The following is a 15627-nucleotide window of genomic DNA, read 5'->3' on the forward strand; positions in this document are numbered from 1 at the left end:
AACCATAAGAGCATGCAGTTAAACAAGTTACAATTGAATAACATGAAACATGAACATGATATTTATTTTATCCAAAAGAATATAAGAACATTAAAGATTTGGGAGGTCCATAATGATCATGTGTTTCCGTGGGTTATTGATCTGTTTAAGTCACACAGCGTTTGAATCCCATGAGATTTCTGTACCTGCCTTTGATTGATATTATGAACAGCAGTTATGGGTTTTAATTCTATAGACTGTATATACTTTACTTATAAATAGTGTATATTCTGTAGTCTTGGCAAAACGGGCAACAATGAGACTGTGACTGAGAGATACCATGCTGACAAATCATCTCAGCCCTCAGTGTACAAGACATGCATTAATGATCAAGCCGCTTAGTCAGCTGAACAACAGGGATCTCTTTATATCTCTCTTTTCTTTCCCTCCCCCCCTTTCTCCCTCGATCTCTCTCCCGCTCTTTCTCTCTCTCTCGCACAGACACACACACACAAATCTTTGGCTCGCCACATCGCATATATTGCCCAGTAATCTCTTCTTTTGCGCCATATTGCATGAATGGCACAATAGATAAGTTGAACATCTTTAGAAAATAATCCCTAAGCACCCGAGTGGCTCTTGCCCTGTAGAAGCGACGCTCTCCAGACAGGCCTGTAGGTGCCGTCAAACTAATATCCAAATGGGTTTAGCCGATCCCCAACCACTGGGTTTCCATCAAGGGTGGCAGGGTGATAGCCTAACAGAGAAGATAATTAATTTGATTGACTCTCCACGGCACATCTAAGTGGTGTCGTGGCATTTCAGGCTTTTCCAATAAATTTCCTATCAATCTGGTTATGATATGAACTGCAGGCGTCAAGGTGGCCCCTGCCACTTCCTGTGGGGCTGGTTAATTATAGACATGAGAGACTAATGAGGGACATAAGTCTAGGGTGCCAATCACGTAACGGATAAAAAAAAGGGCGGTTCCAGAGATCAACGGTAGACAGCATTTGAAAGCAGAACACATTTCTTTTTTCAAAGATGTTATCTATTTTTAGAAATCCTGGCATGCTTATGAACAAAGAAAATGCCAGGGAAATGATCTTGTGTGTCCTAAAAATGCACTCCTATGCTTTATTTCAGCTGCCCAATTAAACTGGAAGTTCAATCCATAGGAATAGGACCTCTGAACCCGCCTAACCTGCAGTGTCTGCAACTCCTCACTAACAACCACAGCCACACGTCAAGACACTGCCAACACAACCCCAGCAACAACTAAGAACAGGTAGGAAGGCATGATTTCAAAACATAAAAACATGACATGGAATCCACCATTTCCACCCTAGTGAGATGTCTTAATTGAACGGGCTCCTGGTGCCCTCTTCCAGACTCACCCAAGACAACAAGGCTCAATAATGACATTCAAAATGGTCTACCCTGTTTTTAGAAGGGTCAGTGGAAGAAGGGGAGAAGGGGGGGGGGGGAGTGTGACAGGATTCTGGTGCAACCTCAATTACATGTTCAAATAGAGGAGCAGCTCCCTATTCATACTCTGTCCCTCGTCCCAAATCCGCACGGACACACACACACACACACACATACACACACACACACACACACACATACTTGCAGGAAGAGTGCAGACAGTATATTGATTAAGACTGCATTGCGACACCTCTAGCAATCTAATTCTATAATGGAAATCAGGCAGTGGCCGTCACACGTTAACTCCCAAGCAAGATGAGTTGCCCCCCCGCACACACACATCCATACACCACACACGCCACAAAGACACATACACACTCAGCTTGGGCCAGCACGTACACTGGGACACGCTGTGCAGTGTACACAGTAAGTAAACATTGCCAACACTCAATGCTTAAAACCTATGATCATCATTAGCAGTTTAAATGATTGTGTATTGGGAGAGAGTGAGAGAGTTACTGTAGAGCCAAATCCTTCACAGAACCCTGTTGCTACAGTGACTGTTTATTACCGCAAAAGGTTATCATTATTCCCTTTTCCCTCAAGGCTATAGATTGATCAATAAAGTTATAAATTCTCTCCCGGGAGAAGGTGTTAAAGTATTTTTAATGCAAGGGCACATCTTGTTTGTGTAACTTTTCCTTCAGTGTGGCTTTTGCTGTGTTAGTACGCTTTCGAGTGAGTGTGTTTTGCGTGTGTTGGTTAGGGGGACGTATGGGAGTGTGTCGATGGGGGGTACGTGTGTGTGCGTGTGTGTGGGGTGGGGGGGGAGTGTGTTTGTGAGTACATTTGTGGAGGAGTTATACTATGCTGTGTGATGATAGGTCATGTTTCCACGGGACATCATTGATGACATAATCCAAGGGGTCAACCTATGCAGGGAACAAGGGACAAAATGTCATTACCATTATTAAAATGGAATTTTGGTGATGAATGATTATTCAAAAAACAAGGAAGACAAAGGTCAGTCCTGCAGGGAATAAGGCAGCAATGCGATGCACCATTGTGTGGATCGTCTCAATTACAATTAAAACTTACATTTTAAAAATATTCCCTAACCAACAGTATCTGATTCGACTCATCCTTTAATATCCTGAATCCCGCATATTTCTTTTGCAGTGCTGCAGCTCTATACTGGGACTTTGGCAGTGATTGGGATTTTAATATGTGAGCATTATTTATGCTTACTGATGACATAGACCCAGGGCATTTATTATTCATAAACAGTCAACCGTTCATAAACAGTCAATCGAACTACGAGCCTGTTTTAGACTATTTCAATTTAAGATACTATATTACTTGATAAATATAACAGAACATTAATAGTCAAATGTGTGGTCATATAGGACCAAATAAGGCTGGTCTTGTATCCCTTGTACAATACATTTATTCAAAAGTATTTTTGTTGTTGTTATGTCATGTTTATTTCCTTTTTTCCTTTTAAAAGGCATCTGTTGAACCAGAGGGGCGTTACCACGTGAAAAGCTGAATGCTTATAGGTCTTCTCCTCTCCTTCAGCCTCGCTTGTCTCACTTGAAAAAGCACTCAGGCCTTCACGGTAACGGTTCGTTACATCGCACCCCCCTAGACACATTGTTTGACGTTGGAAAGCTCCAGCAGATGCGAAATCTCTTCTCATACTGTGGTGGTGTCGCAACGCTGCTGGTGGTAGGGAGAGAAAATGGCAACATCAGCACTATCCAGCATCTTTTCCTCGGGTCCTTTATGGCTAATTTTAGGTAACTGATGTTTGGGAGCCCTTTCCTACCTCATCAAGCATGCAAGACTTCAACAAACATGGAATCTCCATTGTTAAAGATGATTCATGTGATTCATTACAGATTTATTGCCGGGTATTTTTCTTACCATGTGACATACCCTGGCTTTGCCTTGAGCTATAGTTTGTCTGAATTATGTCCATTCTCCCATGTCAATTTTCTTTTTTTCGTAACTAACAATCCCAATTGTTATCACGCGTTTTGGTAGTTTTCCAAGATGATTTAGTTGCAGAGAAGAATTTAATGAAAGAGTCGGGGTATTTGGCCAAATGAAGGACCCTTAGTTTTGCTGTCACATTGGAACTTGAATGGGCCAAAAGATAATCACCATTGTTTTGAACTTGTCAACAAAACAGTTTCAGCTGGATGGCGCACACACACACACACACACACACAGCCTCAGTGGTTGAGTCATGCTCACACATTAAGCACATGTAGCGCACACCACAGGTCAGCCCAGCTCGGGTCAGGAGACACGGTGGAACAGGGGAGGGGCCACATCAACGTGGAGCTCACCTCCAGGCTTCTGCGAGCTCACCCAGCCATGAACCAGCGGAGCTCTCAGTCTGTCCACGCCTGCCTGCTCACATGTGCCGTTGATCACATCATCTCCATGTTCGTGACAGCGGCTTCTCTCGGCAGTTCTGGATCTGCTCGGGTATTATTCAAGTCCCCTATGCACAGTTCCTGACTTAAGAATTCTAATTATGTGGTGCAGAGTGACATCATGTGCGTGTACACACATGCACAGTTTGGACTGACAGGCCATGGGATGTTTCCTTTCCTTTCGCCTGTTTAAGACCCGCAATGTTTAAGACCCCAATGAAGGAACGAGCACCACAAACCACAGATCCGATAGTTAAGAGGGAAGAATTGGGGTGAATGAAACCTGATTGCAGCAGCATTGCTTAGGGAAAACTAAGTCCCAGGAGCACTCTTCTGTTTGTCCAGGATGAAGCTGCGGCGCATATCCATTCCATTACGGGGATTGTAATTGGGTCGGCCTCAGCACGCTAATCGATGATAAGGAAAGCGAGGTTGGTCTGTTTATGTGAGCCAATGGAGGGCGAAATGTGAGCGTCCTTGTCCAGGATGCAACGTATCCTATAAAGGACACTGATATGGAGGACTTTGGATTCTTTTTTTCCCAAAAATCCCCCAGGTGTCTGTGATGAAGAGGGAAGAGCCAGAAGGGGTCAGGAAGGAAGCAACAGATGCCCTGAGTAGCTCGGGATGAAGGAGACGTGGTTCGCTCTGCATCGTGTCCCGAGCAGATGGCTTACACAGTCCACTTTGTTAGGGCAACACCTTTAAATGTAGCCTGTCAAGTCCCTTCCTCTCCTCTGAATTCGACCTCTGTAGCCGCCTGCTTTGCTAAGGAATTCCATCAGTATTCTAATGTGGTCGGCAGAGCCATCGCTTATGGCCCCGGCTCGAAGGCGACGGTCCCACCTCCTTTCATTTGTCCCTGCGTGGGGAAAGGAGGGGGGGGGGTCTGTCTCTCCCTTTTCACCTTTTCTCCTCAGCTGATCAGATATTTATTCAATCTTTATTCATTTCCGCGAGCTGCCCCAGTCATGCATTTGCTGACAAAGAAAAGAGGCACTGAGCCCGTTTGAGAAATGCGTCTATCGAATTTCAGGTCTGTGCTATACTGAGCGTTTACATGCTGTGCTTGGAACACACAAGGAGAAAGATAAAGACCAAAAAAAACGCAATGAGACCCACAGTCTACCAAGGGGCAACACATTGCTCTTGATTCCTATGAATATGTATGTTTACCTTGCCCTCCATGCAGGATCACTTAACAGCACAGATGTGAATAGTTGTAAATATACAAAACACTTGAATTCTTTCAAAACACTTCAGAGTGAAGTGAACTCCAGTAGTAAGCCATGTTTAACGTCTCAAACCAGTTCCTCAGTCTCACACTTGACAATACTGCAGGCCATTATTGTGAGAATAGTATAGAGAATAGAAAGAGCTTGTTCGGGAAATTCCTGTGTTGTGCAGGGCTTAGTACTGGCTTTGGATGATTGTACAAGTCTTCATTTCGGACACCATACCGTACATCTTCCAACCCACCAAACAACGTTATTAGCACTGACTCCTCTACTAATGAGCTGTCATAATGCAGCTTTATCTGCTTCAATAGGGAACAAGCCAAGCATGCAGCCATGATGTCTGCGTGCATGTGTTAACGTGTCAATGCATTCAGTGTAGGGCAATGTGACATGGCGTGACAAGACGACATTGACGTCAAGAACATCTTGGAGTTTACCACACAAGGCAGACCACTGCATTGGGAGAAGGAATGTTGTATCTGCACAAAGATATTGCTTCAGTGCTATAGAGTCTAGGAAAGTCCCTTCCCCATCAGAGTCATCAGAGCTAAGCCAGCGCTGTTAACCCAATGGAATCACAACCTTTCATATAGAATCAAATGAATCTGGCCTGTATAATAGTGTTGTCCTTTGTAAACTTATACACAACAATCCTGTTTCTGATTGGTCGACTCTTCAAATGGACATCTATATAAGACAATCGAATCCACTTCACCTGATTCCTCGGAATCCCTGATTACAGCTAAACAAGCCTCTTCATACCAAACACATGCACACAAAGACAATCATGGGATATTGGCAAAACGCACCTCAAAAGAACCTAAAGGAGCCTCCTACCTTAAACAGCCGAAGGATGTTGGCCACCATGATGGACACCGAGCTCGCCGCGGCCCCGATGACCCCGACGACCTTATCCGGTTTGGCGAAGATGGGCGGGTCCCCGTTGGCGCATCGCACGTCCGAGCCGTCCCTCTCGATGAGCGCCTGGACGAAGGTGAGCGACTGCTCCAGCGCGTAGGTGTCCCGCGAGCAGGTGTCCAGGATGCGCGCCCCCAGGGTCACGTTGGGCAGCAGCTCGGGGTCCTTGTTGATGAGGTCGATGGCGAACAACATGGCCTCCAGGCGGTGGATCCCCTTTTCCTTCTTCAGCTCGCCGCAGGGCACCCCGCGCTCGCCGCGGGCATGCACGGGGAACAGGCCGCCCAGCATGATGTCCCCGTCCAGGCGAATGGAGTGGGCGTACTCCTGCACGGGCGGCTGGGGGTCCAGCGATGGCTTCTGGGAGGCGGACAACAGCCAGGAGCACTCGGCCGTCAGCAGGAAGAAGAGGAAGTGGTGGGGGAGGGAGGGGGGCTTGGACTCCCTAGCCATGGCGTGTGGAGCGGGACTGTGGCGAAGGCGGCGGGGTCAACTGGGGTAGCCCAAGAGCAGGTTTCTGGAGGGTGGTGGTGGTGGGTGCACGAGGTAGGGTGGACCATGGGTGCCTCCCTCACTTGGCAAGGCAGGGTAGGGGAGGGAGTTGCCACCTATGAGGGGTTACCTCTTGAAAGGACAGTGCCCCTGATACGCACGCCTAGCATCCCTGGAGATGGAGAACGGGTAGGAGATGGAGCGTTAGCACAATGTCGGTGCTGTGGAGGCTGCTTCGACTCGAGCCCGACACGACAGGGATGTTGTTCACAGATCCTGGATCTCAGGCACTCACAGCATCGTGTTTGTGCTGGGTGAGATGAAAGAGAAGAAGAAATCATCTGTTACAGTCAAGGGTGGGGATAACACAATACAAATGTCTACAATATGCGGCACACAATCTGATACAGTGGTTCATGCCTTGCATTTGGTTTACCCCGTCTTGCATTTCTCACTCTCTTTCTCTCTCACATATACACACATGCATCTTGACAGACAGACAAACAAACAAAAAAACACATGACACTGCAGGGAACCTTCCTTTGAAACTAGAAACGTCTTCAAGTGAACACTGTGCTGTCACGTCTGCATGAACTAATGCTACAAAACTGAGAATATGCTGGATGAAAACATCAAAGACAGCATTATCATACAATAAGCTGATGTATTGGGAATGAGACTAATCATTTGCCTTGATGTTAATTTAAATACACATTTATTTTTACTCCCTATGGCATCATGTAGCCTTCAGTGAAGTCTCACAGGTACTTTTTTCTAACAATGTATCTATTTTTCTGTTATAGAGTACAACAGCTTGATAGCATTCAAAAACAACCCACCACACAGAGTCAGTAACAGTACCACTGCTAGGTAGTAATAGAGTGATGTATCTCATTAGTTAGAATACTTACCCTCCGTATATTGACCACAAGTATCAAATTACATTGTTTACTTTTGAGCACATTCACATTTATTTGCATATTGAATACTTTTGTTTGGAATTGTTAGGGATTCTTATGCAGTCTTAAATGTTAAGTTTAAAAAACCTACTGGTTTTACGATGCTCAATTTTATTGCAATGCTGTAGCCAAGCTGTTTCGAGCCGTTGAAAGTCCATTGAGATTGCCTACTTCCAATTATGTGGATTTGATAGCTCTGTGTTTGTAATGATGTGGGGTAAATTTGATTATACAGACGTTAAAGCTTGAACAATATTTAGGGATCAACATTGTGGTAAAACTGTTCAATGATCCGGAGAGCATCCCGTGTTGCCCTCTAGAAGCTATAAGCACGTGCACCTGTTCAGCATCAACCTGCCAATGGTGCGATATAGGCTCAATGTCAATAAGATCAATGTATTTAATCCAATCCAATTAACGCAACAATAGATGTGTTTAATCAACCGTATTGCACTGTTTGAAGAGAATTAAACTAACAGGAAAACGCGAATTTATTGAAACTCTACTTTTGTTTGAGTGGATTCTGAGTAGGCACTGATTTAGCCGCAATTGAATTAGGGAACAGAAAATGACCATTTATATTGATAATTAGCATGGAATTGAACCTATGGACATAACTTCGTCCACCATACTTCGATATCTTGAATATTTCTCATGTTTAATGAAGGTGACGTTTGTATTGTGTTATGTTTTACACAGCGTTTGTAGAGTAGAAGATGCCTCTGCAATTTCTAAGCCATAAACTACGTTCCATTAAACTGACCATTGAAATGTGTAATCAAATGACGCATTCATTGCCTGTTACCTTTAAGCAATTTGACATGATTATTTTGGAGGAATTTATACTAATGCTAAACACGTGATATGTCTATGAAATACAATATTTTTGGCCAGTTTTTGTTGTTTGTTTTTTACATTCTGATACATGTTGAAGTTGCATTGATATTTTCCCCACTAGATTTCGACAATAGGCTATCGGTCATAGTGGATAACATCACAACCCACAGCCGTTAAGACATTAGATAACACAGGTAAAACCTTTGTTTTCTTAAGTTTGTTGAATTAAATCAACCAATTACAGATGGGACACTTTGAGGAAAATTGACAATATCTTCATGTAGCCTTCCTATTTCATCTTACATTTGATGTCTACTTTCGGGATTATACTCTCAACTAATAAATCTCCGCATCTGAAGTGTGAAGAGGCAATATTGTTGAACTTTTTTCCATTCAGAAACATGTGTCATGTATACGGATTCCCAAATACATTTTTATATAAATTCAACAGCTAGTGGCTTACCTGAGGGTCACTCGTGCTCTCCCCACAGCTAGACAAGCCTATGCGCGTGGTGCTGAAATCTCGTGGTGCTGAAAGAACAGCGCATCGTGAGACCGAGCGAGCGCGTCTCGGTCTGCTGGAATCACTCAATACTCCCACACCGCCGTGATTGGTCTATCGACTCTGATACATCTCAGCATTTAGCGTAATTGTTTCTGTATGTTTTGTAGTTTCACATTAACACAATGTGACTATTACATACTGCAACTACTTTGAAGTGGTTTGAGAAAGAGACGGGCAACTGAAACATAATTATGAAGTGACGCATTGCATGCTTCATTGCGGTGATAAAGCAAAATATATTAATCATACCAAGGCACCCTACAATGCCCAATTATGCTAAATGCGTCGATTGCATTGTCTACAGGAGTCAGGTGGCTGAGCGGTTCGGGCTAGTAATCAGAAGGTTGCAGGTTCGATTCCCGGCTGTGAAAATTACGTTGTGTCCTTGGGCAAGACACTTCAACTCGGGGGAATGTCCCTGTACTTACTGTACGTCGCTCTGGATAAGCGCGTCTGCTAAATGACTAAATGTACAGTGTGAACACGAGTCAGTACTTACTTTAAATGTGAAAGTGGCGAACGTCATTCAGTTTTGGGTCTCTGTGTACCAATAGGCTACAAATGCCTTTAATAAAGAAACACTAGGTGCTGTTAGAATTTAACTATTTTTATATTTGTATTTATTTATGAAACGACCAGGCTTCATACACCCAAGGGACAGTCTGTAGGGCAAAGGAAAGCATGCGTTGGCTTTTATGAAATTATGTCAAACCATAGTTGGAGGGCGCCATCTTGTGGTATAGTCTTCCAGGCTATTTCGATTTACAGATGTTTCGGTAGTTACGGAAAATGATTGATAATTGTTATAAATAACATAAAATCTGACAATTTATACAACTTACAATATGACTTAGCTCATGGATAACTACATTTTAAAGCCAATCAAATCCAAAGTTGTGAATTTTTTACTGTGAAAACACAAATTCTAAAGATGGGTGTGCTAACATAGTACATCTAATAAGACAAGTGGTAATCTGACTTTGACAACTTGAAACGTAATTGTTTATTACATAGTGTAAAACAATAATCATTTACACAAGAATCAAATCTAGAAATTGTAAAAACCTCCTGTGGTATTTCTCCCCATTGCATTTGGCGCATGTGTCTCATGTAAATGAAAGACAGGAGACAGGGAAGTTCCCCAAGGTCCAACTAAAGAGATTCAAGGAACCAGTTGTAAGACCAGTTGTGAGGATGCTCCTCAGCAAGGGATGCCTTGCTGGCAGTAAGCATACGAATAACAATAGTGTGCCCTGCTGGTACAATAGCAAGCACACTAACGAAGTGATACCAACAGGAGCCAGGAAACAGTCTAATTGTATTGTCGACCTTGGAACACCACGTTAAAATGAATGATGAATGCATGAATGAAGCATTTACTGTCAAATGCAAAAAGAAATCATGAATGAATTAGGCAATACCAAGAGGAGCCAAGAAACATTGTCACGTTATTGTCGAACAGCATAAATGAAAGTGATGAATGCAACGATAAATGAAGCGACACCAAGAGGTGCAGATACATTGTGGCTCCAGGTGACAACAGAAATAAAGGCAATAAAGGGCCTGGAATCAAGGCCAACCAGGGTGGCTTTTGTCCTACAAGCAAGGAGCAAAACTAAAAGCTGATAACTGATTTTATGATTTTACTCGTTTTTTCAAGTTAGGCTAATAGAAACAAGAGTCTTTGACTCTTGCATTTGGAAATTATGTCTTTTCGGGTTTGGGGTGTTGATTGAGGAGTGAATAACCGTTCTGCCATGCAATGTACTGTAGGGTGAGCAGTTTGACCCCCCAAAAAATGATGAGGGGCAATTAAAAAATATATATACTGCGTGCACCGGGCAAATCAAGGAAATTCTGTTTGAGGCCAGTAGAAGGTGCTCTTGTGGCGGAAATAGGTTATTACAGTAATGAATTCACACGCAGGTGAGCAGGCCTGTTTGCAGAGCCAGGTTAGCCAGGGAAACACACCACATTATCTTTTTACATATGCCACGGTTATGCAAAGGTTCCATGACTATTTTGGATTGACAATTTTAGTCAAAGGAGGTTCAACATTCTTTGAAAATAAACATTCACTTTAAAGGCCACAAACAGCATACAATTAAAATCATGTCTACCCTTGTCTCTGATGAAAGGCATTTTAGATGATGGACAGAGATGAGATTTCAGAGGTGTGATTTCAGAGGTGTGGTGCTAGAGAGGTCTATGTCTCCTCAGGTTGTGGTTCTAAGTACTGCGGTACAGGTGTTCATTCAGGAAATCAAGGGTCTTCCTCCAGGAGTCTTCCTGAGCAAAAGAGTGTGGGACAGTCTTTCCTCCCCAGAGAACCATCACTGCATAGCAAGTTTGAAACCGTTTTAGTGAGACCTGAACTGAATTTGGGTGTTTGGAAGTGAATTTGCATTCGGTTTAGTAGATTTTACTGGTTTAGACATGCACATTTTCCTTCAGACAAAATAGCAACCACACATGGAACCAAATCACCATGTCATCAACATCAATCAGTGCTTTCTCCACAAACAAAGTTTATATTTTGGGTATCGATTAAAGTAGGCTATTGTATGCGCTTCTGAAAATAACCTAAATTACTTTGTAGAACCTGATCAACAAGATTGTTTGTTTTTTGGGTTTTTTTTGCGGGTATTCATGTGGCATCAGGAGCTATTTGATTAGACAAAGGAAGTAGGTAACGAAATCTATATAATGTTGAACACACCCAAATGTAAAATGAAACATACCCTTCTCCCCGGTCTGAGCCGTGATGAAATTGCTGGCCAGTATGTGAGGGGTGTATGGAGGCTCTATGAGGTGGCCCGTTCCAGGGTAGGACAGCACAGTGAGGAGGTGGCTGTTCCCTGCACTCTCCATCATTTGCTTCATCTACACAACAAAAAGAAGAGGACAAAGTTGTATGTAAGACATACAAATAAGACAGCATAAGACATCCATCCCACAAAGTCAACGTTTAAATGTTATGAGATTTTCCAACCCCCCAGATTTAGCTCACAAAGTGCCCTAATCTATAAATATTATCATTATTCATATAACTATTATCATAAATAACACGAGTCAAATAGAGATTTTAAGACTTAAAGACCTATAAGGATGTATAGGACTCACATCTTCTGCTGACTCTGACGCTGGCCAGTTCTGGTCATCCTCCCCAACGATCAGCAGAAGAGGACATTTGAGTTGCCCCAACTACGGTCGTGACACAACACAACATTCGCCGAATAGAAACAGACTCTTAAGGCAGTATAGCCTACCATAACATCACATGGCAAAAGTGGAAATAATAATCTAGCTTGATATCTCACATCCACTTTCTTTGAGGGGTCTGTTGGAATGGGCAGGATCAGATCCCGCCAGATGACTCGATTTTCCTCATCGTAGCGAGTGTTCCCCACGTTTCTGTGTGCAAGCGAAGACCGCCATAATCGTTGGATGTGTAAAGGGTGAGGTCGAGTCCCCTTTTTTTGGTATTGGAACGAGCGGACACTTACTTCTTGATCTCTGCAAACACATCAGCTAGGGATCCTTTGACGGGCTGGACATGGCTCCCACTCACACAGACCAAACACCTGGGCTGGGAAGGACAGCAAGGTTCACTAACGTGTCGGCATAGAAACACGCATGCAAGTCCCAGGGCCCTGTTGTTTTAAGCGCGTCGAAGGTTCATGCCACTCGAGAAGAGCTTCGCACTTCACACTTGGGTGCCCAATTTACGCACATTCATTTTGATGAACACAGCAGACATGTTCATTCTTTCCCACCTCGATCAGATCGGAGTACACAGCCATTCCAAGTGCCACTGAGGTGCCAAAGGACAGGCCCAGTATGCCAACTCTGTCTGCACACACTAGAGGATGCTGCTGAAGAGCGTTGAATGCAGCCTGGGTTTACATGGGAACATAAGTTAAATGTGTTATATATCTGTTAGTTTTATATACTATATACTGTTAAGTATATAGTATTTTTATATACTTAACCATTATTATGATTATGATTGAATAGTGGGTTGGCTGTATTGTTACATCTCTATCATATAGTATCAGTTCACAATAATAAAGTAGTGTTGTGTAGGTAAGCTGCTGAATGTAACTTGGACAAGGTGTGTTGGTATGGAAGAGGTCAATGAACCTCTAAACAATATAAAAAAGTGAAATTGCCCTCAGACTGAGGGCTACCATTTTATGTGCTCATTCTTCTACGGTGAAGTTAAATGATTGAATAGTTAGTAGATAGAATAGTTGATATTTTCCACTACATAATTTATTCTAAACTTAGGTCAAGTGTCATGATTGATTTACCATTATATTGATATAATACAGTTGTACTTTTCCCATAAAGGGGATCAGCAGGAAGCTGTCTAACACTGTAATTACATGACAGACTGGCTTCTCATACCTCAAAGTATGCGTTCCCAACATTTCTGGAGGAGCTGTCTGCTGTTTTGATGGTGATGTACTCGAGGGCCAGAGAGACAAAGCCTCGAGAAGCTAGGAGGGCAGAGCGGTACTCCACCAGACCCCCCCCTCCTCCCCACAAGTCCAACAGGGCGGGGAAGGGCCCAGGTCCTGGAAAAATAAACAAACAATAAACAAATCATCTTCTTTGGATTCGGGTTGGAGGATCCCTCCAACAAACAAATGTAACTTTGTGTACAGCATCTAAATATGCCAAAGAATGTTATTGAAAATAGCACATTATCGTGCTTGAGGTGCTTAAGAAAGTCATTAAATAAATATTGCAAACCTGGAGGCAGGAAGAGGGTCCCTCTGACTGCTCCCTCAGTGAAGACGACCCGGCTGACCCCAGGTGCCATGTACCAGCGCTCCACGACCACACTGGCCAGCACGGCCCGCTCTCCGAAGCCCTGGCTCACGTGGCCTTTGTACACAGAGATGCGGACTAACAGAGGAGTGTGGACCTCTTTCTTCCTCAACCTGCAGTGAAAATACTGGATTTATTCATCTGCTGTGTTTCTATTGGTTGACAATACTTAGTGGAGACGATCTTTTAAAAAGTTCTAGGAATGTATCATGTTTACCTTAGTCCAGGTCGACTGCCTGGTACTGGCCTTAGACTCCATAGAAGACCCATTGGTTCAACGCCATCATATGTCCCTCCCAAGCTTGCATCATTGGCACCTATAAGAAAGGCGAGGTTATTTGCAGACCTACTGATGAAGGTCAGAATGCCAGTTTCAAACTATTTACCAGTTTTTATAATTGAATAATGGTACTGTGGAGGAATGAAATCTATACTGCTACTTCAATGCTGCTATTTCATATGTTCTATGTCTCTGTTGAATAAAAAAATAATCAATACCTCAGATACAAAATGTGTAATGACAATGCTGAACATATATTCCCAATAATGCTCCAGATATAATAAGTAATGATAATGATGAACTTATATTCTAAATGTATGATTATGCACCAAGATGTGACTGTGTCTGTGAAAGTGAGAAATAGGCCTTGCTTAGGAGAGTATCTTTTAGTGAGGAGGAGATCAACAGACCTTTGGACTGCACACTAACTCCAATTGGGACCTAATAGGATGAGCACATCCCCTCCCCACTGTCTTCTGACCAATGACCTAACAAACACCTCCCTCTCATGGGGGTACAAGACCTGTGTGCCCTGCTCAGGTCTAACAGGATTTGGACTGGGCAGAACTCTCTCTGACTTCTGTCAAGACTATTCTCACGAGGGCCTTCATTTACTCTACTCTGTGAAGTGAGACTGGTAACATTGACTGGTATCACTGATCTGGACTGAGACACCTTGGTGTGTTGTATTCATTGTTTGATTGCATCATTTCTTATCTATAAACTACACAGAACTTGGACTGGCATTTAAGATGTATTCTTCTCCACTCAAATTAAAACATACTCTACAGTACACATAGTCAAATGTCATACCGTTCACCAGTCCCGAAGCATCGCTAACATAGTGTCCAAACGATTCCCAAAAGTCACCGTCGTCTGAATGGATCTGCGCGTGCAATGTGATCTGTTGAATGGGTGGCAAACTACTGACTTGTACCCTGAACTTTTCATCCACGAGCCCTCTGGATGGGTCAACCGACAGCAAAGGACACGGTGTTATTCCGGCCATTCTGTCGAACAAAACAAGATTTACTTTGTTGGTAAATTTGACAAACAATGCATAATGCCTGCATAGGCTACTGTGCGTTAACTTACTATGTTTCGTACCAGTAGCGCGAGACAGTTTGGACTTGTTCACTAATAACAAGGCAGTGGGGTCAAAGTTTAGGTTTATAGCCTACTGCACGTCATCGCGGTAGCGAGACGGTGATAAAATGTCAGGAAGTTATGGTGGTACAATAGTACAACAGACACGTTCGCATTAGCAGTAGGTATGCTAATCCAGACACTGCTAGCATAGAATTGTACAATGGCAAATTACCATGAAGCTCACCGTTGCATTTTTGTGCATATTTACCTCAAAGAAAAAACAGCTTTTCTAGTCATTTTGTGTTTGTGTTTTTTATGGGGAAGGGGGGGGGTGTTCTGTTCAAAGATAGGCAGCTACAAAACATTTTTAGCCGCGCTCCCCTCAAAATCTCATTTTGGCAATACAATTTACAGTAAGTGTCCAAGTAGCGCCCGGACTTCTCATACTACGATTGCGTTTTTTTAAGAGTGCTTGAATGACAAGTTTAAGTTTGTTTGTGACACTTCCAGCCTGTGCTTCATACAAATGCTGAAGTTCTAGCCAGAGCCATATTTTTCTGTG

General features: G+C 43.2%; 2 protein-coding genes across 4 annotated transcripts in view; both read right to left on the minus strand.

Moving 5' to 3' along the window:
• The window catches only part of grm8b (glutamate receptor, metabotropic 8b), an 87575-nt gene extending 81115 nt beyond the window's left edge, over nucleotides 1-6460 (minus strand). Inside the window, exon 1 of the mRNA XM_067234234.1 lies at nucleotides 5927-6460. Within this exon, the coding sequence (XP_067090335.1) occupies nucleotides 5927-6460 (534 nt within the window). The remainder of the gene's footprint in view (nucleotides 1-5926) is intronic.
• Nucleotides 6461-9451: 2991 nt separating this feature from the next.
• On the minus strand, nucleotides 9452-15112 carry LOC136941686 (bile acid-CoA:amino acid N-acyltransferase-like). 3 transcript variants are annotated; one of them, XM_067234237.1, is made up of 11 exons: nucleotides 15072-15112; nucleotides 14790-14986; nucleotides 13914-14013; nucleotides 13619-13809; nucleotides 13271-13440; nucleotides 12637-12756; nucleotides 12367-12449; nucleotides 12181-12274; nucleotides 11984-12064; nucleotides 11602-11743; nucleotides 9452-9522 (listed from the first exon to the last, which is right to left on the minus strand). In XM_067234237.1, the coding sequence occupies exons 2-11, from the start codon at nucleotides 14983-14985 to the stop codon at nucleotides 9503-9505; spliced, it is 1197 nt and encodes a 398-aa protein (XP_067090338.1). In that variant the 5' UTR covers nucleotide 14986; nucleotides 15072-15112; the 3' UTR covers nucleotides 9452-9502. The 3 variants fall into 3 exon arrangements, with proteins under 3 accessions (XP_067090338.1, XP_067090337.1, XP_067090336.1); XM_067234236.1 differs by lacking the exon at nucleotides 9452-9522 and adding an exon at nucleotides 10236-11196 and having other exon boundaries at nucleotides 11984-12013; XM_067234235.1 differs by lacking the exon at nucleotides 9452-9522 and adding an exon at nucleotides 10236-11196.
• Between the last annotated feature and the right edge of the window lie 515 nt (nucleotides 15113-15627).

The sequence above is a fragment of the Osmerus mordax genome, chromosome 4 (assembly GCF_038355195.1).
Source record: "Osmerus mordax isolate fOsmMor3 chromosome 4, fOsmMor3.pri, whole genome shotgun sequence".
Classification (NCBI taxonomy): Eukaryota; Metazoa; Chordata; class Actinopteri; order Osmeriformes; family Osmeridae; genus Osmerus; species Osmerus mordax.